Below are 21,917 nucleotides of genomic sequence, written 5' to 3'. Positions count from 1 at the left end.
CCTAGCAGATTTGGTGTAGCTTGTATGGATTTGTCCAAATGCAGTGATGCCTCCTTGAGAAACAGAAATGTACTGACACATCGCCAGATTTTTTTTTTTTACAAATGACCAGATTTTGTGATTCTTAGTCTGCCTCTTGTACAGTACAGTTTCAATGTCATTTAACATCATGACCAGCAGTGCTCCATTCATTAACAACAAAAATTCTACAGACATACCCAAGACTTCTGTTTATTTATTTATAGTCTGTTCATCTCAGACGATGATACTACACTGAAAATAAATGACATTATTATTATTATTATTTGTATTTGTATTATTATTGTTGTTTCTATCATCATGATGATGATTGTTATTATTAATCAGAAATAATAATTTCTGTAAATCAATGGCAGGGGAAGAAATATTCAAATGAAAAGGGGGCGGTTGAGGTGGTGGGGGGGGGGGGTTGTTTGAGGGGGAGGGGACTGAGGAAGGAAAGAGAGAGAACAGAATGGAAAAGATAAAATGGAGAGGGTGAGTGTCGGTGACCGGACAAAGAGAAACCAATTACACCCAAGACATTTCTTGTAAGGAGGTAGCTTTTTTTCCTTCTTTTTTTTTTTTTTTTTTTTTTTTTTTTTTTTTTGTGGTGGTGTGTATGTTCGAAGAGTTCACCTATATCTCTTCTGTTCAGATGTTTTTGATTATTTACTTTGAAGCTCTGAGTGATGAGTGTGCGTGACGGATTTATTTTTTATAAACATAAGCATGATCAACAGTCCATGATTTCTTTGCAACAAAAAAGGGAGAATGGGAAAGGAAATAAACAACACAGTGTGTCATCGGTGACTGAGTCCAACACATTACTGATAACGCTATACATAAAAATTAGTTTAGCTTTTGTTGTATTAATTTTTGTCACAACAAATTTTGTGTGAAATCCTGGTTGCCTTCCCCAGGGAAAGTACTGCCATGGTGCAGTGCCACCTTTTTCTTTTCTTTTTCTGTCTGCAAGTATTTGTTTTCCTGTCAAGGTGGATTTTCTTTCAGAATTTTGCCAGGAACAAACCCTTTTGTTGCCATGGGTTCTTGCGTATGTGTTGAGTGTAAGCTGCACACGGGACATTGGTTTATCATCTCAGCCAAAAGTCTTGCACCCAGACCACCACTCAAGGTTTAGTGGATGGAACTCAAACCCACAGACACTACTCCACTTTGTTAGAATCATACTGAATGCTGTATATGCATTCACATCAGCATTTTTGTTGTTGTGATTTTGATTCAGATAGTTATTGACATTAATCCAACTGGTCTTAACAATTGTCATTTGTTTAATAGTCATTTAATATACAGTTGATGATTTGGATTACCTTAGAGCAAACAGTGCAATCAGTACACACTGGATTGGTTTTACTGATCTTGGGAAACACATTTTAGTTTGATTCTTTTCTATTTTTATTTTTTGTTGAGAGTACGGACAAGTGGAATCCAAAACACTGCTCAGAATCTCTCTTTCTGCATTGTATGTTGTGTAATTTATACATGTTGAAAGGTAAAGTTGAATTTTGTCCTTAATCCTCACCATGCTCCAATTTGTTTTGCCTCGGTTTTCCTTAGGCAACAAAAGCTCATTTATCACAGCAGCAGCCATCATCAACTTCATTCAAGGGATCCCACTGCGAGTCCCACATTTAATGTTATGCATGAGTAGGCTTTTATGTGACCATTTTTACCTCTGCCATGTAGGCAGTCACATTCCGTTTTTCGGGGATGGTGCATGCCGAGTATGTTCATTAACATAGATTATGGGACCTTTAATTTGCGTATTTTATCTTCTGCATGTGTATAAACAAAAAGGGTGTTCAGGCACTAACAGGTCCTCACATTTGTTGATGTAGAAGAAAAATCTCCACCATGCGCCTTGACCAGGATTCAAACTCGGGGACCCTCACTTTGTCTAAAGCTTTAACCACTCAGCTGTTGTGCCCATCCACACACCAGCATTATATTCAGTATTCCTGGTATGCAATTCAAATGAACAATTCTTTCCATAACTGCAGTGCTGTGTAAATCAAACAAGAACTGGAACATCTGTGTAGAAAACAAGTACACTGATCTACCAGGCAAGGTGAGGGTTAAGTAATTGCAGACCTTGTTTTTTTGATGAAAAATATTTTGAAAATTATCCATTCATTGCCTGTGTAAAACATGTCCTCGAATTTCCAAGTCCTTGAATAAGAGTATTGTGTTTTATCATATCTTATTGTATCGTATCGTATCGTATTGTTTGTGAGAACAGATTTCTCAATGAATTCAAGCACTCTCCTTGGGGAGAGCATGTCACCACAGAGTTAAGCCCCCTTTTGGTTTTTTTAGGGGGGTGTGGGGGTTGTTTTTCTGTGTCTGCAGTTGCATTTGTTTTAGTACCAAATTGGATTTTTTTTTTCACCATGACAACTTTTTGTTGCTACAGGTTCTGTTATGCGAGCTAGGTGTATATGATATTGTACATTTGATCATTATCTTCTCATCCAAAAGAATGAGTTGTGAGCCTGGATTTTTTCCAACTTACATTACATGACTTTTATGATTAAAAGGTAGTTTTTGCTTATTGTTTGCAGCATGCCTGCATTTATCTGACAGTTTTCATTCATGGATTAAAAAAATTCTGAACCAAAAATCTTCAGTTTCCCAAGTGAAAAAAAAATGCTGCAAGGTTCATCTGTGCGACTGCTCTGACAAACTTAGAAAAATATGACATTTTTTCAGGCAAATTGAAGAAAACAAAAAGGTAAACCTTGAAGTGTTTTGCAAACGCAATGAACGTGTTGGTAAGGAATTCAGATTAACTCAAGGCAATCTGTGCTTTGACAACTGTTTTGACAATTCACTTTAAATAGATATGCCTATTGTATTCAAAATGAAACAGCGCAAAATGCATCTCCGTGTTCCATTCCTTTTAAGCACACTGTCCAGTGGGCATGTGTGTGTGTGTGTGTGTGGTATGTTCATCTCGTTCACTGTCACTGCTCCTCTACTCTCTTCATCTTTCATAAATGGAAATTAATGGTCCTCCTCCTCCATAATGCATTTTACACACACACAGAGAGTCTATCTCTATGTCACAGTCAACACTTGTATTTAAATTTCTGACACAAAAAATTTAATCATGGAAAATGTTTCATGATCTGTATCTGACTGATGAATAATATACCTGTATCAAACGTACGCCAACCCAGATACAACCACACATCTGCTGCAGCAAACCACACGAGTCCTAGCACTCGCATGTCCTGAGGAGAGTGTTGTCACAGACCACACATGTGTCAGCACACAGTACTAATGACGAGGAGTGTTTTGTGTTCAATTCTGCTCAGCTGCCAGACGCTCAGCCTTGGCAACCACTTCTTCGATGCCGCCCACCATGAAGAATGCTACCTCAGGGATGTTGTCCAGTTCACCTGCAATCACAACCTTTCCATTTTCACTCTGCAAGGTATAAGACACAACAACACTTTAATTATCTTTAAAAGATGAATTCTTGACACATTTTTAATATAAAAAAAGGCATTATAAACACAAAGTGAACAAACAAATAAATTCATCCAAAGAACACAAAGTGATCATGCACCAATGTTTCAGTAAGAATGCAGATTCCTTAATAAATACATGTAACACCACATACCTCATACAACTCGTGTAAGATTGCAAAAATACCCAGTTAAAAGTAAATTAATTCATAAATAAATCAATACATAAATAAAACCACAATAAATGAAGCAAAATAAACTATATACATCTATTCATTTATAGACAGATGAATATATATACCCCTGCCAGAGTCCGCAGTAGTGGGTCACGGTCAAGTATGCATAACTAAAGATTTACTGAAAAATGTGCACACAGAATCGGTCACCTACCAGTTGATCGTAAAAACAATTTTCAATCATCTCTACCTCCTTGTATCCCATCTCCAATTCAATAACCTGCTGGTTTACCAGATCACTTGTATATAACTTTCACAATTAAAAACATTTGTCATAAGGTCCTTATATGTGAAAGTTTTGGGGGGGTTTCATAAAATTATGTTTAACACATTACTGTGACCCATTAGTGAAGACTTGCAAAAGGGGTCTAATTCTTGTCCAATGCAAAACACTACCACACACAAGCAGAGAAATCAAAAGCAGTTGCATAAAGAGAACTGAAAGTAGAAAATGTCAAAGATATTCAGTCTACAGGTGACTTTTTCTTCTATTTTCTTCTTTTCTTCTGTGGCCTCTCATTTGCCTGTATCTTTTCTTCACTTTTCTTTTCGCTTTTATTAAGTGCTTCTCATGAGACTTCTTTACTGGCAAAAAAAAAAAAAAAGACACAAACCACAAACACACACACACACAGCTGACTTACCTGCCAAGATCTGCTGGAATCCGGAGATGGTGTCCTTGAGGTGCACGTACTTGCCCTCAGAGCCAGTGAACACCTCAGCAACCTGGAATGGCTGGGACAGGAAGCGCTGCATCTTGCGGGCGCGTGACACTGTCAGCTTGTCCTCCTCCGACAGCTCATCCATACCCAGGATGGCGATGATGTCCTGCAGCGACTTGAAGTCCTGAGATGGGCAATGAAACATTTTTATATTTGTGCTTGTATTACTGAAGTCCTGAAATGGGTGATGAAACATATTTGTATTTGTATTACTGAAGTCCTGAAATAGGTGATGAAACATATTTGTATCACTCTTTTTGTCACAACAGATTCTGTGAAATTCAGGCTGCTCTCCCCAGGGAGAGTGTGTCGCTACACTGACAGTGCCACCTATTTTTTGTTTTGTTTTTCCTGCCTGCAATTTTATTTGTTTTCCAATCCAAGTGGATTTTTCTACAGAATTCTGCCAGGGACAACTCTTTTGTTGCCATGGGTTCTTTTATGTGTGCTAAGTGTCTGCTGCACACAGGACTTCAGTTTATCATCTCATCCGAATGACTAGAATCCAGAACACCACTGAACTTCAAGTGGAGGGGGAGAAAATACTGGCGACTGCTGTTGTGATTCGAACCAGTACGTTCAGATTCTCTTGCTTCCGAGGCAAACGCATTACCTCTAGGCCAACTCAGCAACAGTCCTATGTTCTGACAGCATCTTCAAGCAAGACAACAATTCAGAATAATAAAAGAAAAAGAAAATTAATTTATGTATTGTCTTGCTGCTTGGTCTTTGTTCATCAATAATTCAACATTTTGACAGCATTTTAATGCAGGTAAATAGTTCAGAAAAAAAAATTCAGAACTGAACTATTGCTTTTGTTTGTTCATCAGTAGTTGTACATTTTGACAGAGGAAAACAAATCAGAAAAAAATCTGAGTACTGACTTGCTTGGTCTTTAAAAAAAAGTTTCATTTTCCAATTTGTTATTGCCTATGATGGAGCACTGAAAACAAATGGAAGAGCTTGCTCATGATTTTCAAACTTACACTGAAAAAGGCTGTCTCATTTCACCTAAATACACTATATTTACAAATTTTAAATGTCAAAAACCAAAAATGAACAAAATAAAAAACACTGAGCAAATTATCACTATCAACTTGACACACTCAAATGTATTGAAGCTCCAAAAGCAGATAGAAGAGCTCATTATTTTCAAACTTTTACTGAAAAAGACTGTCCACAGTTCAACTAATTACACCCTATTTACAAACATAAATACCATAAATAAAAATTATTTCTAAAATGGAGATCAGCTTCAGTTTCAGTTTCAAGGTGTCAAAACATGCTGACTGATCCACATATGCAACCATCAAATCTGTTTTAAAAAAATCAAAATAAAAAAAGTATAAAAAGAAGGAAAAAAAGAGCAGATTCTTGACCTTCACCTAAACCCATCACACTATTAGGCTTGAGAAGAATAAGAGCAGAAAACAAAGAAAAAAACCAATAAAAGAAGACAAGAGCAAAGACCATTTGTTTTGTTTGTTTGCATTTGTATTTCTTTTTATCACAACAGATTTCTCTGTGTGAAATTCGGGCTGCTCTCCCCAGGGAGAGCAAGTCACTATACTACAGCGCCAGCCATTTTTTTTTGTATTTTTTCCTGCATGCAGTTTTATTTGTTTTTCCTATCGAAGTGGATTTTTCTACAGAATTTTGCCAGGAACAACCCTTTTGTTGCCGTGGGTTCTTTTACGTGCGCTAAGTGCATGCTGCACACAGGACCTCAGTTTATCGTCTCATCCGAATGACTAGCATCCAGACCACCACTCAAGGTCTAGTGGAGGGGGAGAAAACTTGCTTCCTAGGCAGACGCGTTACCTCTAGGCCATCACTCCACCATTGACTGTGACCCACCTGAAGGATCTTCTGCACAGCACGGGCAGTCTTGTAGTGCTCCTCCCCCACAATGTTGGGGTCCAGGATACGGGAAGTGGAGTCCAGAGGGTCCACAGCGGGGTAGATACCCAGCTCGGCAATACCACGCGACAGCACAGTGGTGGCGTCCAAGTGAGCAAAAGTTGTGGCCGGGGCAGGGTCAGTCAAGTCATCAGCTGGCACGTAGATGGCCTGTTCACATTAAAGTAGTGGTACTGGGAAAAAAGTTGAAGGTTACAGGTCCCATAGCCTTTTACAGGCCATGCGGGGCAATGAATTCATATTGACTGTGTCTAGGGCTTGACTTAGGAAAGTGGAGTATAATCCTCTTTCTACTGTTTAAACCTTCCCCAACAGATGTCAGGTACCCATTCACACCTGGATGGAGTTAGGAAAAACAGAGTAAAGTGCCTTTCTGAAGGACACAACACATTGCCGAAACAGGGCCTCAAACCCTTTCTGGAGAAAACTGGATCAGAAATAGGACTGTTTCTGCTACGGTGCCTCCCTTCATACACAAAATGCATACAACCTCAATAAAAACATGCTCAATCCCCTTGAAAATGCTGGTGAACAACCCTGAAGCAAACAAGCTTTAAGCACCAAGTGAGAATATATCTGACTGAGAAAGCACCAAGTGAGTACATAACTGAATGACCCAAACCGAACAAAGGGAAGCAACCAGGTGTTTGGGATAAAATCTGTACCCATGGTAACAGTGTTCAGAGAGGTAGCAGTACCTGCACAGAGGTGATGGATCCCTTCTTGGTGGTGGTGATTCTCTCCTGCATGGTACCCATGTCAGTGGCCAGGGTGGGCTGGTACCCCACAGCAGAGGGGATACGACCCAGCAGAGCAGACACCTGAACACACAGAAAAACAAACTGTATCATGCTCTCTGCACATCCATGTTGTAATCTGTTCTATATAATTCATAAAGGAATCATACCCACAATGTATACCTTTCACAGTCTACAATCAATCAAAACCTGAATACAGATCGATATATTCTCCAAGGTGGTTCACAGTTACCTACAAAATCCAAAAGGGGCTGTGAGAATTGTCAGAGTGAAGACCTAAATCCTGACACTATATTGTCCTGTATTACTTTTTGTCATAACAGATTCCTCTGAGTGAAATTTGGGCTGCTTTCCTGGTGACAGCGAGTTGCCACAGTACACAACAACGCCACCCCCACTCCCCCCCTCTTTTTGTGTGTGCAAGTGTCTTTGTTTCATAATATTGGGAAGAGAGAGATGGATCACATGGAAAGAGCAATCACAGCAACACTGTTATGAAATCTTTGCTTCCTCTTCCTGTGCTGCAAAATGGTTAAGAGGCAGATCCCCTCAACACCTTCCCATTAACCCTTAACTGCCAGTATTGGGGGGTGTTATCATTTATGTGTGGGTGGGTGTTAAGAGAGGCATGCAAGAGAGACTGCAGAGCAGTCAGGACATAAAGTCAAGGATACACCAGGAAAAAGTCAAAACCACCAATCTGCTTTATACAAAACTGCTGTATTGGTAACGCACAGGGAAAGCAACCTGACTTCAGAGACATTTGTTGTGACAAAAAGTAATACATTTTAACAACAACAACAAAAAAGAAACTTTTAAGTACCATCAGTCCCCCTGTAAACAAACATGCTGAGAACAGTGTGAGTGGAATCCAACTGTTAACATCAAACACCACACAGTCAATAAATGCCAAGTAACTTCTGAGAAGAAGAAAAGCTGACCTCAGAACCAGCCTGGGTGAATCTGAAGATGTTGTCGATGAACAGCAGCACATCCTGCCCCTCCTCGTCACGGAAGTACTCAGCCACAGTCAGACCAGTCAGAGCCACACGGGCACGGGCACCTGGGGGCTCGTTCATCTGACCGTACACCAGCGACACCTGCAGGACACAAACACCTGACAATGCGTCTCAGTGTGCCAGGGGTTCTTGCATAGTGCCTATCCCTGGTCAGAGACCAAGCTCTGAGTGCTTCACAAAACACGGAGTCATTTAACAACAGGTTGCCTACCACTGGGCGCTCATTTGTTTCCTGTTTCATTTACATGAAAATAGGTTTCTTTTTTTTCTTTTTTTCTTTCTTTTTTTAAAGCCTACATCAAGGTTTCTGAAATACAAAACCTTTATTTTGTACCTACAAGTGCAACAGTAAATGATTATTCTGAACTGTTTAAAAAACCTTGAATAATGGTTACTAAATGACAAAACCTTTTTCTTTCTGGCTGCATTAGAAATTAATTCATTCTTTAACCACATCAAATCCATGCATACTTTCAAAAAATTAATCTTGAGAATGCAAGCTAAATAAATGAATAAAAAATAGCAAGTTCTCGAATTTAATTAAGAATTATCTGTCCAGTAAGGCTATGTCCTGTCCAGCCACTTCTTGATTTATAATCACTAAGGCTATGTCAAAACAGATCAAAAAGCAAATCTTTATTTCCATTATCATTCACTCAGAGATGAAATTCTAAGCGCTTTATACACATAGTCGTCTGCATAATAGGCTGCCTACCTGAGTAGAGCTGGCTGATAGCTGCCTTTAAGCACTTCTTGTGTTATTCAGGTTTCAGGCACACACACACACACACACACACACACACATACTATCACATACATTACATATATTCATACACATTATATATATTTACCATTTATTTCACAAAAATATCAGTTCACAACTATAGACTGTCAATACCTTGGAGGTGTCGTCAGTGAGACTGATGACTTTGGAGGTGATCATCTCGTGGTACAGATCGTTGCCCTCACGAGTGCGCTCCCCCACACCAGCAAACACAGAGTAACCTCCGTGAGCCTTGGCCACGTTGTTGATCAGTTCCATGATCAGCACAGTCTTGCCCACTCCAGCACCACCGAACAAGCCTGCAGAAAAAGAAAAAAAACTTAAAACACATTATATACTCACAGCTCATAAAAAAAATGTATATACCTAAACACTCTATACACTCTTAGCATATGAAAAATATATACATACATCAATCACTCTATATACTCATCTGTAGCAAACCTCTTGAGGCAACGTTTGGTAAAAAAATATCAGACATCAGAACAGTTCAAGTTTATTAAATATGAGTTGGTTTTTTTGTTGGTTTTTTAAAAGACTGCATGTGTAGAGTATTGAATGATCATAAAATAAAAAATATCCAGAACACACACACACACACACACATACATACCATTCAAAGTTAGCAAAACTGTTCAGTTACTTTTTTTTTAAGAAATAATTTCAAAATCAAGATATCTACATCTGCCACTAGAATAAACATTTCTTCTTTTTTTCTTGAAACATACAGCCCACAGTATGGTTACAATTTAGTAATGATCAACATCAATCTGAATCTTTAACCAATTCCTGATTACAATGATGGTGTAAGTTGTTTCCCTTTTCAAGGTTTGAGAAGTATCTCTGAAAACCATAAAACGTTAACATCATCTGACTATGAGAGAGACATTTAAAATGACAAAAACACGTACATAACATTTTTAAAAATCCTGGACTTACCGATCTTCCCTCCCTTGGCATAGGGAGCCAGCATGTCCACCACCTTGATCCCAGTTTCCAGAATCTCCTGCTCCACACTCATGTCCACGTAGTCAGGGGCTTCCTGGTGAATGGCGGCATACCTGCCACACGCACACACATATCAACACCATCATAAAGTACAATCAAACATACACAATTTTCAAAATAACCTGAACAATAGGTATACAACAGAAAAATATAAACATTTCATGGAATAAAAACAATTTTATTTTCTACAGAAAAGGATATCCATATCATAAACATATTTGGCACGACAAATTTTGCACCTGTGATTAATTTTACCTTTCATGTGTGATGATGTCCTTATGCCTGCATACTTATTTTTGTATCTCTACTGAAGGTTTACATTGCTCCTGTTATATGAATTACCCCGGTGACCTGTCTGTTGTCTGATTTTTTTTTTTGCTTTTTCTTGTGTGTATTAATAATCAATTTAAAATTAAATACATTTACACTAAGAATTTATTAAAATAAAACAATAAAATAAAATTTTTTTAAAAAAACACATAAAACACTGATCACTGAATTTCTCCACAAATCTATATCATCAGCCTAGATTTACATTTTTCTCATCTTCAGCCTCCAGCAAAAGTGGGGTGAGGAGGGAAAAACAAAATTTGAGAAATATGCAATATCAATTTCAGACTAAGTTTTACATGATGCTCTGTAGAACTTGTCTCAACTTGTCCCCTGCAAATACAGATCTATACTCACAACACAGAAGACCCAATAAACTTTCAAAGGAAATTTTCTATCTATAATTACCTTTAAATAACATACTTAACCGTGACCCAACTAGTGCAGACTCCGGCAGGGGTCTGACATTCCTGTCCTGTGCAAACTACTATCCGCCTATGCGGAGAAAACGAAAGCATCTACGGCCGATAACCTCCCGGAAGTAGGTAACCTACCCTTTGTCCCGCTAGCTAGCGCCCTCTTTTTCCGGCAGCCATCATGACTCCTGTTCCTGTGCTCTAAGTTTTTTTGTATTTTCTGCCTGTCTCCCATTTTATAACACCAGTCAACATACTTGTCGGTCTCAACTGGTCCCCTCTCATCGATGGGCTCTCCGATGACATTGATGATTCTGCCCAGGGTTTTTGGTCCCACTGGAATTCTGATGGGGGTGCCAGTGTCCTTGCAGGCCTGGCCGCGGATCAAACCCTCAGTACCGTCCATGGCAATGGTACGCACTGTGTTCTCACCTGGAGTGGAACATTACAATGTCCTGAGACATCAAAATATCCGCACCCAGATTAATACATGTCCAATGAGATTTTTTTTTTTCATAAAAAATAAATAAACCCCCAATAAATGGTATCCAAGTATCTGTCTCTTTTTTTAGAAGAAAGGTTTTTGCAGCAAATCAAAGCATTTGCAGCATAATGCAGTACTGACATTGACAAAAAAAATTGTGTCATGCCCACATACACATGGCACACACACACATGCATACATACTGAAATGCACACTTTTCATCCCAAAGAGCTCAGCTTATCTTTTTCACATTTGAAAAGTGACAATTCTTGAATAAACTTGTAAATTTCTAAGTAAAAATAACTTTAAAAAATATATATATCAGCCATGAACACTTTTTGTTTTAACAACGATCATAATGAACAAAATAACTGGTATAAATTTCCTTTTTTTAATGTTCATGTAAACTGTTCAAAGAACGTTTGACATTTTAGAAAAGAAAAAAAAAGTTAACAGAAAAATCTCCTGTGATAGAGAAACAAATACACCTGCAGACTGAAAAAAAAAGGTTGTGCTACAAAAAAATATATATAAAAATATATATTAAAAAATAATTACACAGGTGGTGCTACGCTCCACTGGGAAAGCAACCTTGATTTCACACAGAGAAATCTGTAGTGACAAATAAAACAACACAATACAATGCGACAGAATACAACACAATACAACACCCACCCAGATGCTGAGCCACCTCCAGGATCAGCCTGGGGCTGCGCTGGTCCACTTCCAAGGCATTCAGGATGGGGGGGAGGTTGTCATCAAACTGCACATCCACGACAGCACCAATGACTGCCACGATGCGCCCAACACCTGTGGCAGCTGCTGCTGCTGGCTTAGCTGCTTCACTGGCATAGTTTCCTGAAACATGGGGAGGAGAAAAAAAACTTCAGATCACACATGCATGCACACAAACACACAACATATGTACACACACAGACACTACAACTCACCCTTGTTCACTGTATGTATCAAAAGGATATATTCCTTTGTGTGTTTTGCATATCAAAATCAATCTGTTCTTTATCATATAATGCTCAAGTTCCATTTTGGGAGAGCAATCAACATTCTGCTGAAGCAGTATAATCAGTATATACTATATCTCTTCAGATGTTCCATGGGTTGAACTTGAGATAGTATTATAGAGGTGTCCTTGAATCAATACCTGCCTTTGTTGCTTCGTCAAGTTCGTGGTTTACATTTGACCTCTACGAAAAGCACTGACAAATCAATTATTCCTCAGAATTCGCAGAAACCACTAACATGTTTATTATTCTACTCCCATGCTTTCTCCAAATGTCATGTGTTGTTCGCTACCTTAGTTACACGACTGGCTTGCAGACACCCTCAACAGAGGTGTCGACGTCTGCAACGAGGTTTCTTGACGTCTGCTACGAGAGTTCGAGCACTACCTGTTCAGTGCGAACTTGATGCGATTTCACAAATGTAAGGTTATGAATTATCGTAAAAACCAATTCGTTGTCCGTCATCCCACAAACTGCTCGCTTTTTTTCTGATAATAAACAGCATGGATAATTACATAGTCAAGTCAGCGCTTTTCTGTTGAGCTGGCACTGACTTGCTTTTACATTGACCCGGCAGTCGTGAAGGACATTTGTCGATAAAAGTACTTAAGGCGATCGTAACAAACAAGGAAGATGCAAAATGGTTTCCTTACGGTTGTTGCAAAATGCAGGCAAAGTTCGAGCAGCTGTCTGAGGAAGAATCGAAGATGTGAGGGCAGATTTTGTTGCCCTCACAAACCCCGTGGACGCCTGCCTTAAAGCGTACATGATGATGGCTGCGGCGGCCCGGTGAATGAAACAGTCACGTGGTGTATTTGACCTCTCGAGACCGAACACATTTCTCGACTAACTCTCGTTTCTAGATTAATGCCCGAGAAGAACCAACGACAGAAACGCATATCTGGATCTGGATCTGGATAGACACATTGCTGCAGCCAAGGATTGACTGCAACAGAGAACGAAAGACTATGCATACAAGAACGAAGCTGCGGAACAGGCTCTTTGTTGTTGACAATATTGTTTTCTATGCATGAGAGAACGAAATTTACCGGCTTTGGTGTAGATACTTTACTATCGACACTAACTATTGTTTATGCTTGAGAAAACGAAACTGGCGTAGGAAAATACTCTTGAAAAATGATGCTTTTTTGGATAACCAATGCAACGTTTCACCTTCAACCGTGGATGAAGACCTATAGCACTACACACACACACACACACACACACACACACACACACTGTGACTGCACACAGAGGCGCGTGTATGTGTGTGTGTGTGTGTGTGTGTGTGTGTGTGTACGCGCGCGCACACGCAACTGCAGAGTACTCGGAGATGTGTGTCGTGTGTGTGTGCAAGCGTGCTGCATGATTGCGTGCGTGTGTGTGTGTGTGACCGTGACGGTGTGTGTGTCAGTGTGCTGTGTCACTGTGTGTGTGTGTGTGTGTGTGTGTGTCGGCCATCAAGTTGGGGTGCGCGCGCGTGCAAGTATGTGTGAGTGTGGGCCGTGCGCGCGCGCGTGTGTGTCAGTGTGTGTGTGCCGCATGCTTGTGTGTCGTGTGTGCGTGTGTGCCGGCGGCCGTAGTGTACGTCAGTGTGTGTGTGTCCGAGTGACTCGGCTGAGTCGGTGCGCGCCTGTGGCGTGCGTACGTGTGTCAGCCCGCAGTGTGTGTGTGTGTGTGTGTGTGTGTGTGTGTGAGCGCGCGCATGTGTGTCACTGAGTGTGTGTGCCGCATGCCGTCAGTCGACTGACTGACTGACTGACTGTGTGTGTGTGTGTGTGTGTGTGTGTGTGTGTGTGTGTGTGTGTGTGTGTGTCACGGCTGACGGTGTCAGTGTGTGTGTGTGTGTCACAGTGTGTGTGCCAGTGTGTGTGTCAGTGTGTGTGTGTGTGTGTGTGTGTGTCACGGCTGAGTGCTGGAGCGCGCTCCGACCGACGCCGTGGGCAGTGCCACGGTGTGCGTGTGACGGTGTGTAAAGTCTGCACTGACTCAGCTAAGTTACATTTCCGACCCGTGATACCAAAGTTGACTCGGACTGTCTGCAATGCTGCCGGATATCAACTTTGCGTGAAAACCCATCTATTCAAACAAGTCTTTGGGTGTGACAAGCAAACCGACTAATTCAATGTCTCAGTGCATTCTTCCTCCTCCTACCCACCCCATTTTGCCCTCTACTGAAGTCATCATGTGGTGGCGTGTGTGCAGGGGTGTGTGTGTGTGTGTGTGTGTGTGTGTGTGTGCGTGTGTGAAAATTTCACAAATCAAATGATAAAAACAAAGGTTGCTGTTTGATTTACCTTTAATAGATTTAGCTCTTCAAGTATTGTCTCTAAACCTGATCTGTTTTGCCCCTCCCCTAGTTTGCATGTGTGTCCATAGTCAGAATGCTATATCTTTGACTTCAAGTTCACTTGGACAAACTGAGCATCAGTTTGTTGTGTTGCGTAATTTTTGATGAAACTAACAAAAGCCTTAATTTTCCCGAAACGATTAACATTTTTATAGTTTTATGAGAATAAAAGTTGTTTACAATTCCCTTGCGCTTCGTTTTGCTTCTAAATATGTCTTCCTATATTCTGACTAGGTAGCCTTTATACGAAGACGAAGTGCCGCATTTTGTGTGAACTTCAGTTGTCATGAAATCAGTCCTCAAAACGGCACTACATTTCATGAATGAAATAATATTTTGATAAATGTATAAGAACAAAAGTTGTTTTGTGTGCTATTCTACATCTTTTAGTGAGTACTTTTTTCTTTGCAACCATCTAGGCCAGAGCAGAAACTGAGAATTTTGTCGTGTTGCGTAATCTTTGATGACACTCACAAAAGTGATTACTTTTCCAAAACGATCAACATTTTATGAGAATAAAAGTTGTTCACAAGTCCCATGCGCTTCGTTTTGCTTCATAAAGTGTCTTCCTATATCAACGATTTAGTTTTGACCGGCGTAGACGACATGCCGAATTTTGCCGTGTGAATCAGTGTGTCATGAAATCCCCAAAACGCCACTACATTTCACAAACAAATAATAATTTGATATATTTATAAGAACAAAAGTTGTTTAGCATGCTATTATACATCTTTTTTGTTCAATAATGGCCGGTTTTTCTATCTTCAACGGTTTCAGTAGGCTCTGGGAGTCACGGTGCGCGTTCTCGGCAGTCTGGACGCGGTCAGTAGGGTGGGGTTAGACTGAATCACGTGATAACAGGCAGAAATCTGCCACGTTCACAACATTATCATGATTTTCTGACATCTAGGGACATAGACAATTCCAAAAATATATGATAACACTTGCGACTATGAGTGGCCGGTACCGGCCGACCCCCTTGATTTGGGAGGGCCGGGCTGTTTCAGTTTCAGTTTCAGTAGCTCAAGGAGGCGTCACTGCGTTCGGACAAATCCATATACGCTACACCACATCTGCCAAGCAGATGCCTGACCAGCAGCGTAACCCAACGCGCTTAGTCAGGCCTTGAGAAAAAAAAGGTGAATAAATAATAGATAAGCTTAATTATAATAGAAAAAAGGTAGTAGTAATGATAATAATAAAATAATAATAATAATAAATAAATAAATAAATAAGACAACAATGATGATAAATAAGCAAATAAATGTAAAACATGAAGACACACATTCACACATGCACCCACACATGCATAACAGATATGCACCAAACATGCAGTTTCACAGATATGAAAGCACAGTCAAATACATATAAACGTACATGAGCTCCAACACACACACACACACACACATTACCCTGCACCTCCTCAGTCTACCCCCTCCTCCACACACTCATTTCTAATCTACGTATCTCAGCTTCCACGGCACACACACACACACACACACACACACACACACACACTGACACACACACTGACACAGATGAACACTTACTTGTACAAGCACACACACACACGCCCATATCTCCCACCCCCACCCCCACACACATGTATACAAAGATATATATATATATAAATATATAAATATATATATATATATATATATATATATATATATGTGTGTGTGTGTGTGTGTGTGTGTGTGTGTGTGTGTGTTCCAATATCCTGTTGCTCCCACAGTGTAGGCATGCATACACTCACATACCTCATCCTCTACAATGATCTATGGATCTATGCACAGAGTAAGCAAACCCGTCACGTTCCTACACCCACTCCCCCAACTTTTGTTGTTGGTGGTGTTTGTTTTATTTTGTTTACTGCTGGTGGAATGATGTGGTGAAGCGAACTCAGTGAAACTAAACGTAATATATTGTTGTGATTCAAAATGTTTTGATCATTTTGGGTATATAGTGGTTTCCCATTCGGTCACAGGATAATCAAATAGTAGCTTTCATTGTTTTTTACTTTAGCTTTCTTCGCGGTGTTATTATTTACTCTAATGAAATCATTTGCAATGATGTTTTTAAAAAATCGTGTTAAGTTCACAAAACGTCGAACCTGCGAGATTCTAAATCCCTGAGCCGAGGCCCTTATCTGTCACGTGCTCAGTTTCCGCCATTTTGATGCTGGTTGTCCGAAAGGTGTGTGCTGCAAACCACAAAAGCCGATTATTTCAGACATCACTTTGAACCCATGTAACAAACATGCCAACGTACTTTCAAAGGCCTGAAAATGCCCTTAAACGGGCAAACGGTATGTATTGAAAATAATGTCATGATCAGAATGGTGTTTTTCTTTCTTTTTTCTGTGCCAAGCCGATTATCACGGAGGCAGCATGGCGGCCTGCCATCCGGTCCATATTGCTATGTTGCACCGGTCTAACTGTTGCAGTGTTAGGTTTTGGCAGTTGCAACAGTTTGCCATAGAAATGAAAAGCATTGATAGGAAGATATTAAGTTGAAAGAATTGTTAGTGTTATATATTTTAATGGTTGACAAGATTTGTAGATACATACGCATGATAGGGGGAAAAAAGTCGAAAATAGCCAACCTTTTCATAATGCGACCAACCTCAATTTGCTGATGAATCTGTTATGGTTGATGCATACTGGGTTAATTCGTGCTTCTGTAAGCCACCGATTGCTGACATAGATTGCATGATCTTAGACATAACGTGCAGCACATTTGATTTTCTTATAACATATATAAGTTATACTGGACACGTTTTAGCAGGTCTCTACATTACATCTGTTGACCTTGGAGATTGGGAAACTCATCACATGTCACTCACAATATGCGTTTAAATGGACAGTTCACTTCAAGTTTTATTTAGTTGCATGATTACAGGGGTGTTGTTAAGTCATTAAAATCGTTTGACCAAGAATCTATCAAAATAAACCAAAGCCTGGCCCTGAATGACCCAGATTGGCCAGAAGAACAAACAAAAAAACTCATAAAAGAAGCTGAAGTTTCGAGAACATAAGTACACAGCCCTTAAATTATCTTCTTTTTTTTTATCAACAATCTTATATTTTGATGAACCCTTTTCTTCCTTTATTTTTTTTTCTGAGGTTCAAAATGTTCCTGATGATGTCACTAACACATGATGTTAATACTCAGAGAGATTCTTTACTTAAAACTGTGGGTTGAACATTTTCAGGAGTGCTTGTGATTGATAGTTGCATTTACAAAAAATTTTTTTTTTTTTTTTTTTTTTCGTACTATTTTGTGAATGAGCATCTGGACATTGTGATGTTTTGTTTGCAGAGTGACAATTTTAGTCCAACGTTTTCTTCCTATCTCTGCTGTATGATAAGCCAGAAACATTTGAGTCCATTGTTAATGTCATAGTGATACACATATCAGTAATGGATTCTTCTGTTTTTTATTTTCCTCGGTAGAATTCATTGATGTGGGCAAAGCACAACGTGCCCTGGATGCCCTGTACGATGTCATCAAGAGCAAGAAGCATCGAACATGGCAGAAGATCCACGAGCCCATCATGGAAAAGTACTTGGAGCTGTGTGTCGACTTGCGAAAGTCGCACATTGCCAAGGAAGGCTTGTACCAGTACAAGAACATTTGTCAGCAGGTATGTTAGTTATTATGTGTGCTTTGTGTGTAAGATTATGAACATTCATTGCTGAATCAGAATGTGATCTTCGGAGTAATTTTACAAAACAAATATGAAAACTTTAATGATATTTTGTTGAATAAATTTTAGCTTGTCTTGTGTTAACAAGTCAAAACTGTGTGGTATTAATTTTTTGTATTATTATTTTCTAGGTGAATATCAACTCCCTGGTGGATGTGGTGCGCAAATACATCGCCTTAGCGGAGGAGAGGACAGAAGCTGCTAGACAGGAGTCACATCAGACAGTCTTGGACATCGATGACCTTGATCTGCCTGATTCACCAGAAAGGTACAAAAAATTTTGTTGGAAAGAATTGGAAATAAACATTTTATAGATATTTAAAGTTTCTACTATTATGACGAATATCTTTATCAGTTAACTAAACCTTTTCATTGTTAGGAGATGGTTTGATTTGTTTATGCAGCTAAGAATGGTGAATGAAATATGCCTTTGATACTCTGAACAGCCAAATGTTGTCTCAGAGGATTCTGTGTTTTTAGCACTAAAGGCAGACAGCAAAAGTCAAGCTCCACATGCTCCATCAACTGTTTGATGCTGCACACTAACTCTTGACGACATGTGAAGATGAAGAAAGCTTCATACTTTCATAGTCTAAAGTCTGTATACAGAATGACTTTGACTCTTGAGTTATGATAACATTCTTTTCCTCTTTTTCTTTGTAATCATTTATATTTGGCTTCATTGTGTTCAGGATGATACTGTTTTCTTATGTTATCCTGAGACATAAAGTCAGTTTCGGCATTCATCTGTGGAATTTGTGCATGTCATAAATCCATGTCCATTTCTACAAATTGTAACTTGCTTGGAAGACAAAGGCATAAAAACTCATCATTTGAAAAAAGTGCTTTTAGGATGGGAATGAATGGTTTAATAAATTAGAGAAGACCTGGGATAGGAAAATTTGCCAATGAGATTACGGAGTTAGACTTGGTGAGAGGTATAAGCATGTAGTAAAGAAAGGTTTGGCCTTAACTGCATGTATTGAATGCAGCAAACAAAATGGTTTGCAACAAAAATATTTATTTAAAAAAAAGAAAAAGAAAAAAAGAACAATGCTGATAACATTAGTTGTTACCTCTTTCAGCTTGTTGCTGAAAGCTGTGAGCGGTGAAGACACTCAGGATCGTACTGACCGTGCCATTTTGACACCATGGGTCAAGTTTCTCTGGGAAAGCTACCGCCAGTGTCTCGACTTGCTGAGAAACAACTCCAGGGTGGAGAGGCTGTATCAGGATATAGCGCAGCAGGGTAATCCTCTTTTTTTTCTTTTTCTGTCATTGTTGCTGCATAGGTGTCCAGTGCTTCAGCACACAAGGCAGACATAGAATGTCAAGCTCCACATGCACTGTCGGCTTTCTGATGTTGCACACTAAATCTTGACAACATTAATAATGTACCCATTTGGAAAATCGATCGATTAGCATGTATGAAAGTGCAATATTGGTATGCCTTTTGGAAATCATCATCTTTGCTGCTGCATAGGTATCCTTGTGCTTCAGCACTCAAGGCTGACATAAAAGGTCAAGCTCCACATGCACTGTCAGCTTTCTGATGTTGCACACTAAATCTTGACAACATTAATAAAATAACTGTTTGGAAAATCGATTGATCAGAAATGAATGTATGAGTGCAGTAATGGTATGCCTTTTGGAAACCCTATCATCTTCGCTGTTGCATAGGTATCCTTGTGCTTCAGCACAGAAGGCAGACATAAAAGGTCGAGCTCCACATGCACTGTCAGCTTTCTGATGTTGCACACTAAATCTTGACAACATTGATAACATACCCATTTGAAAAATTGTCTCAGAATGTATATAAATGCAGCAAGGTAATCCTATCATCTTTGCTGCTGCATAGGTATCCTTGTGCTTAGCACACAAGGCAGACGTAAAAGGTCAAGCTTCACATGCACTGTCAGCTTTCTGATGTTGCACACTAAATCTTGACAACATTGATAACATACCATTGAGAAAATTGTCTCAGAATGTATATAAATGCAGTAATGGTATGCCTTTTGGAAATCCTATCTTTGCTGTTGCATAGGTATCCTTGTGCATCAGCACACAAGGCAGACATAAAAGGTCAAGCTCCACATGCACTGTCAGCTTTCTGATGTTGCACACTAAATCTTGACAACATTGATAACATACCCATTGGGAAAATTGATTGTCTCAGAATGTATATAAATGCAGTAATGGTATGCCTTTTGGAAATCCTATCATCTTTGCTGTTGCATAGGTATCCTTGTGCATCAGCACACAAGGCAGACATAAAAGGTCAAGCTCCACATGCACTGTCAGCTTTCTGATGTTGCACACTAAATCTTGACAACATTGATAACATACCATTGGGAAAATTGATTGTCTCAGAATGTATATAAATGCAGTAATGGTATGCCTTTTGGAAATCCTATCATCTTTGCTGTTGCATAGGTATCCTTGTGCATCAGCACACAAGGCAGACATAAAAGGTCAAGCTCCACATGCACTGTCAGCTTTCTGATGTTGCACACTAAATCTTGACAACATTTGAATACACAGTTTGAAAACCTTGATGGATCACAAAAATAGGGAAATGCAAAAAGAAATAGTATGCCTTGATAGATCAGAAAGTATGCAAATGGCATAATGTCTGTAAGCCTTTTGGAAAACCTGTCATCTTTGTTGCCGAGGAATCCTTGTGCTTCAACATGCAAGGCAAACTTATATAAATGTTCAAGCTCCACATGCACCATTAAAAAAAAAAAAAATGTTGTACAGTATATCTTGACAACAATGATGAAAAAGGGGTGGAAAATGTTTTTTGTTTTTAAATGCATTCCATAATCAGTTTAATTCATGAGTAGTAGTTCTGCTGCATTAGAATTATACAAGTAGAATCAATGTATTAATGTGTACTGTGTTGAATTTATGTGTACCAAGCTATTTGTGATAGTATACTGTGAGTAAAAGTGTTCATCCCTTTACAATACTACATATTTTGTTGCAGCCTTCAAGTTCTGCTTGAAATACTCCAGGAAAACAGAGTTCAGGAAACTGTGCGACAATGTAAGTTGCAGTTTAGCTAGTCGTATAAGGTGGTATCTGTATTTCTAAACAGTAATACTGCCTGTGTCGTTAATTAAAAAAAAATTGCTGTGTAGGTGTGCAGAAGTCCAGATAATTGTTAAACTAAGCATGACGGCTTGTTAGTTTCATGTTGGGCCACACCCCAAGCTGGAAGACTTTCACAGATGCCTTATTAACCCTCTTACTCCCAGGTCATTCAGCACTACTTACCCATGAAATTCCATGCCAAGGTGAATAACTCTTGCGATTTTCGATAGTGGGTAATTATAAACATTGATTAAAAATATAATTACCTTCTTTTGTTGCACATGTTTATTTTTCCTGCATTCTACACATAATAAAGTTGCAAAAGAATTTTTGTTTCCAAGCTCATGTTGCTTTATATTTACACCCACACAAAAAAGTGTCAAATTTGAAGGTCAACTTTGAAAAAAAAAATTACAGTATGATTTTCTTTGAAATAAGTTTACCTGGTCTGCAGTGTCTTTTAACACATCTTCTTTTTATTCTTTTTCTTACTCAACTTGAATTCCAACAATGAACATGCTGATTTTTATGTTCTTTTCATTTTGAGGGAT

The 21,917-nt window shown here is 39.2% G+C and overlaps 2 protein-coding genes across 2 annotated transcripts in view; one reads left to right on the top strand and one right to left on the bottom strand.

Moving 5' to 3' along the window:
- Positions 1 to 3,117: 3,117 nt before the first annotated feature.
- Positions 3,118 to 13,023, bottom strand: LOC143293519 (ATP synthase subunit beta, mitochondrial-like). Its single transcript, XM_076604424.1, has 10 exons — positions 12,865 to 13,023; positions 11,865 to 12,047; positions 10,963 to 11,137; positions 9,891 to 10,012; positions 9,066 to 9,250; positions 8,090 to 8,248; positions 7,089 to 7,211; positions 6,328 to 6,540; positions 4,393 to 4,594; positions 3,118 to 3,443 (listed from the first exon to the last, which is right to left on the bottom strand). Exons 1-10 carry the CDS (start codon positions 12,977 to 12,979, stop codon positions 3,346 to 3,348), a joined length of 1,575 nt encoding a protein of 524 aa, XP_076460539.1. The 5' UTR covers positions 12,980 to 13,023; the 3' UTR covers positions 3,118 to 3,345.
- A 3,702-nt stretch (positions 13,024 to 16,725) lies between these two features.
- LOC143293518 (eukaryotic translation initiation factor 3 subunit A-like) overlaps positions 16,726 to 21,917 on the top strand; it is a 31,408-nt gene continuing 26,216 nt past the window's right edge. The window contains exons 1-5 of the mRNA XM_076604423.1: positions 16,726 to 16,869; positions 18,017 to 18,207; positions 18,402 to 18,538; positions 19,356 to 19,519; positions 21,260 to 21,318. Coding sequence (XP_076460538.1) covers positions 16,821 to 16,869; positions 18,017 to 18,207; positions 18,402 to 18,538; positions 19,356 to 19,519; positions 21,260 to 21,318 — 600 coding nt within the window. The 5' untranslated portion in view covers positions 16,726 to 16,820. The remainder of the gene's footprint in view (positions 16,870 to 18,016; positions 18,208 to 18,401; positions 18,539 to 19,355; positions 19,520 to 21,259; positions 21,319 to 21,917) is intronic.

This window comes from Babylonia areolata, chromosome 19, assembly GCF_041734735.1.
Source record: "Babylonia areolata isolate BAREFJ2019XMU chromosome 19, ASM4173473v1, whole genome shotgun sequence".
In the NCBI taxonomy this organism is placed as follows: Eukaryota; Metazoa; Mollusca; class Gastropoda; order Neogastropoda; family Buccinidae; genus Babylonia; species Babylonia areolata.
The sequence above is the reverse complement of the archived record's forward strand: the minus strand, read 5'-3'. Positions and strand labels throughout refer to the sequence as shown.

Bases quoted from the DNA above. Each gene is read 5' to 3' on its own strand.
- LOC143293519 (XM_076604424.1), bottom strand. From the start codon at position 12,979: ATGTACGCTTTAAGGCAGGCGTCCACGGGGTTTGTGAGGGCAACAAAA. The intron at 12,048-12,864 runs GTAAGGAAACCA...CCCATGTTTCAG, and splicing joins GCCTGCATTTTGCAACAACC to GAAACTATGCCAGTGAAGCA. The intron at 6,541-7,088 runs GTACTGCTACCT...TAATGTGAACAG, and splicing joins GATCCATCACCTCTGTGCAG to GCCATCTACGTGCCAGCTGA.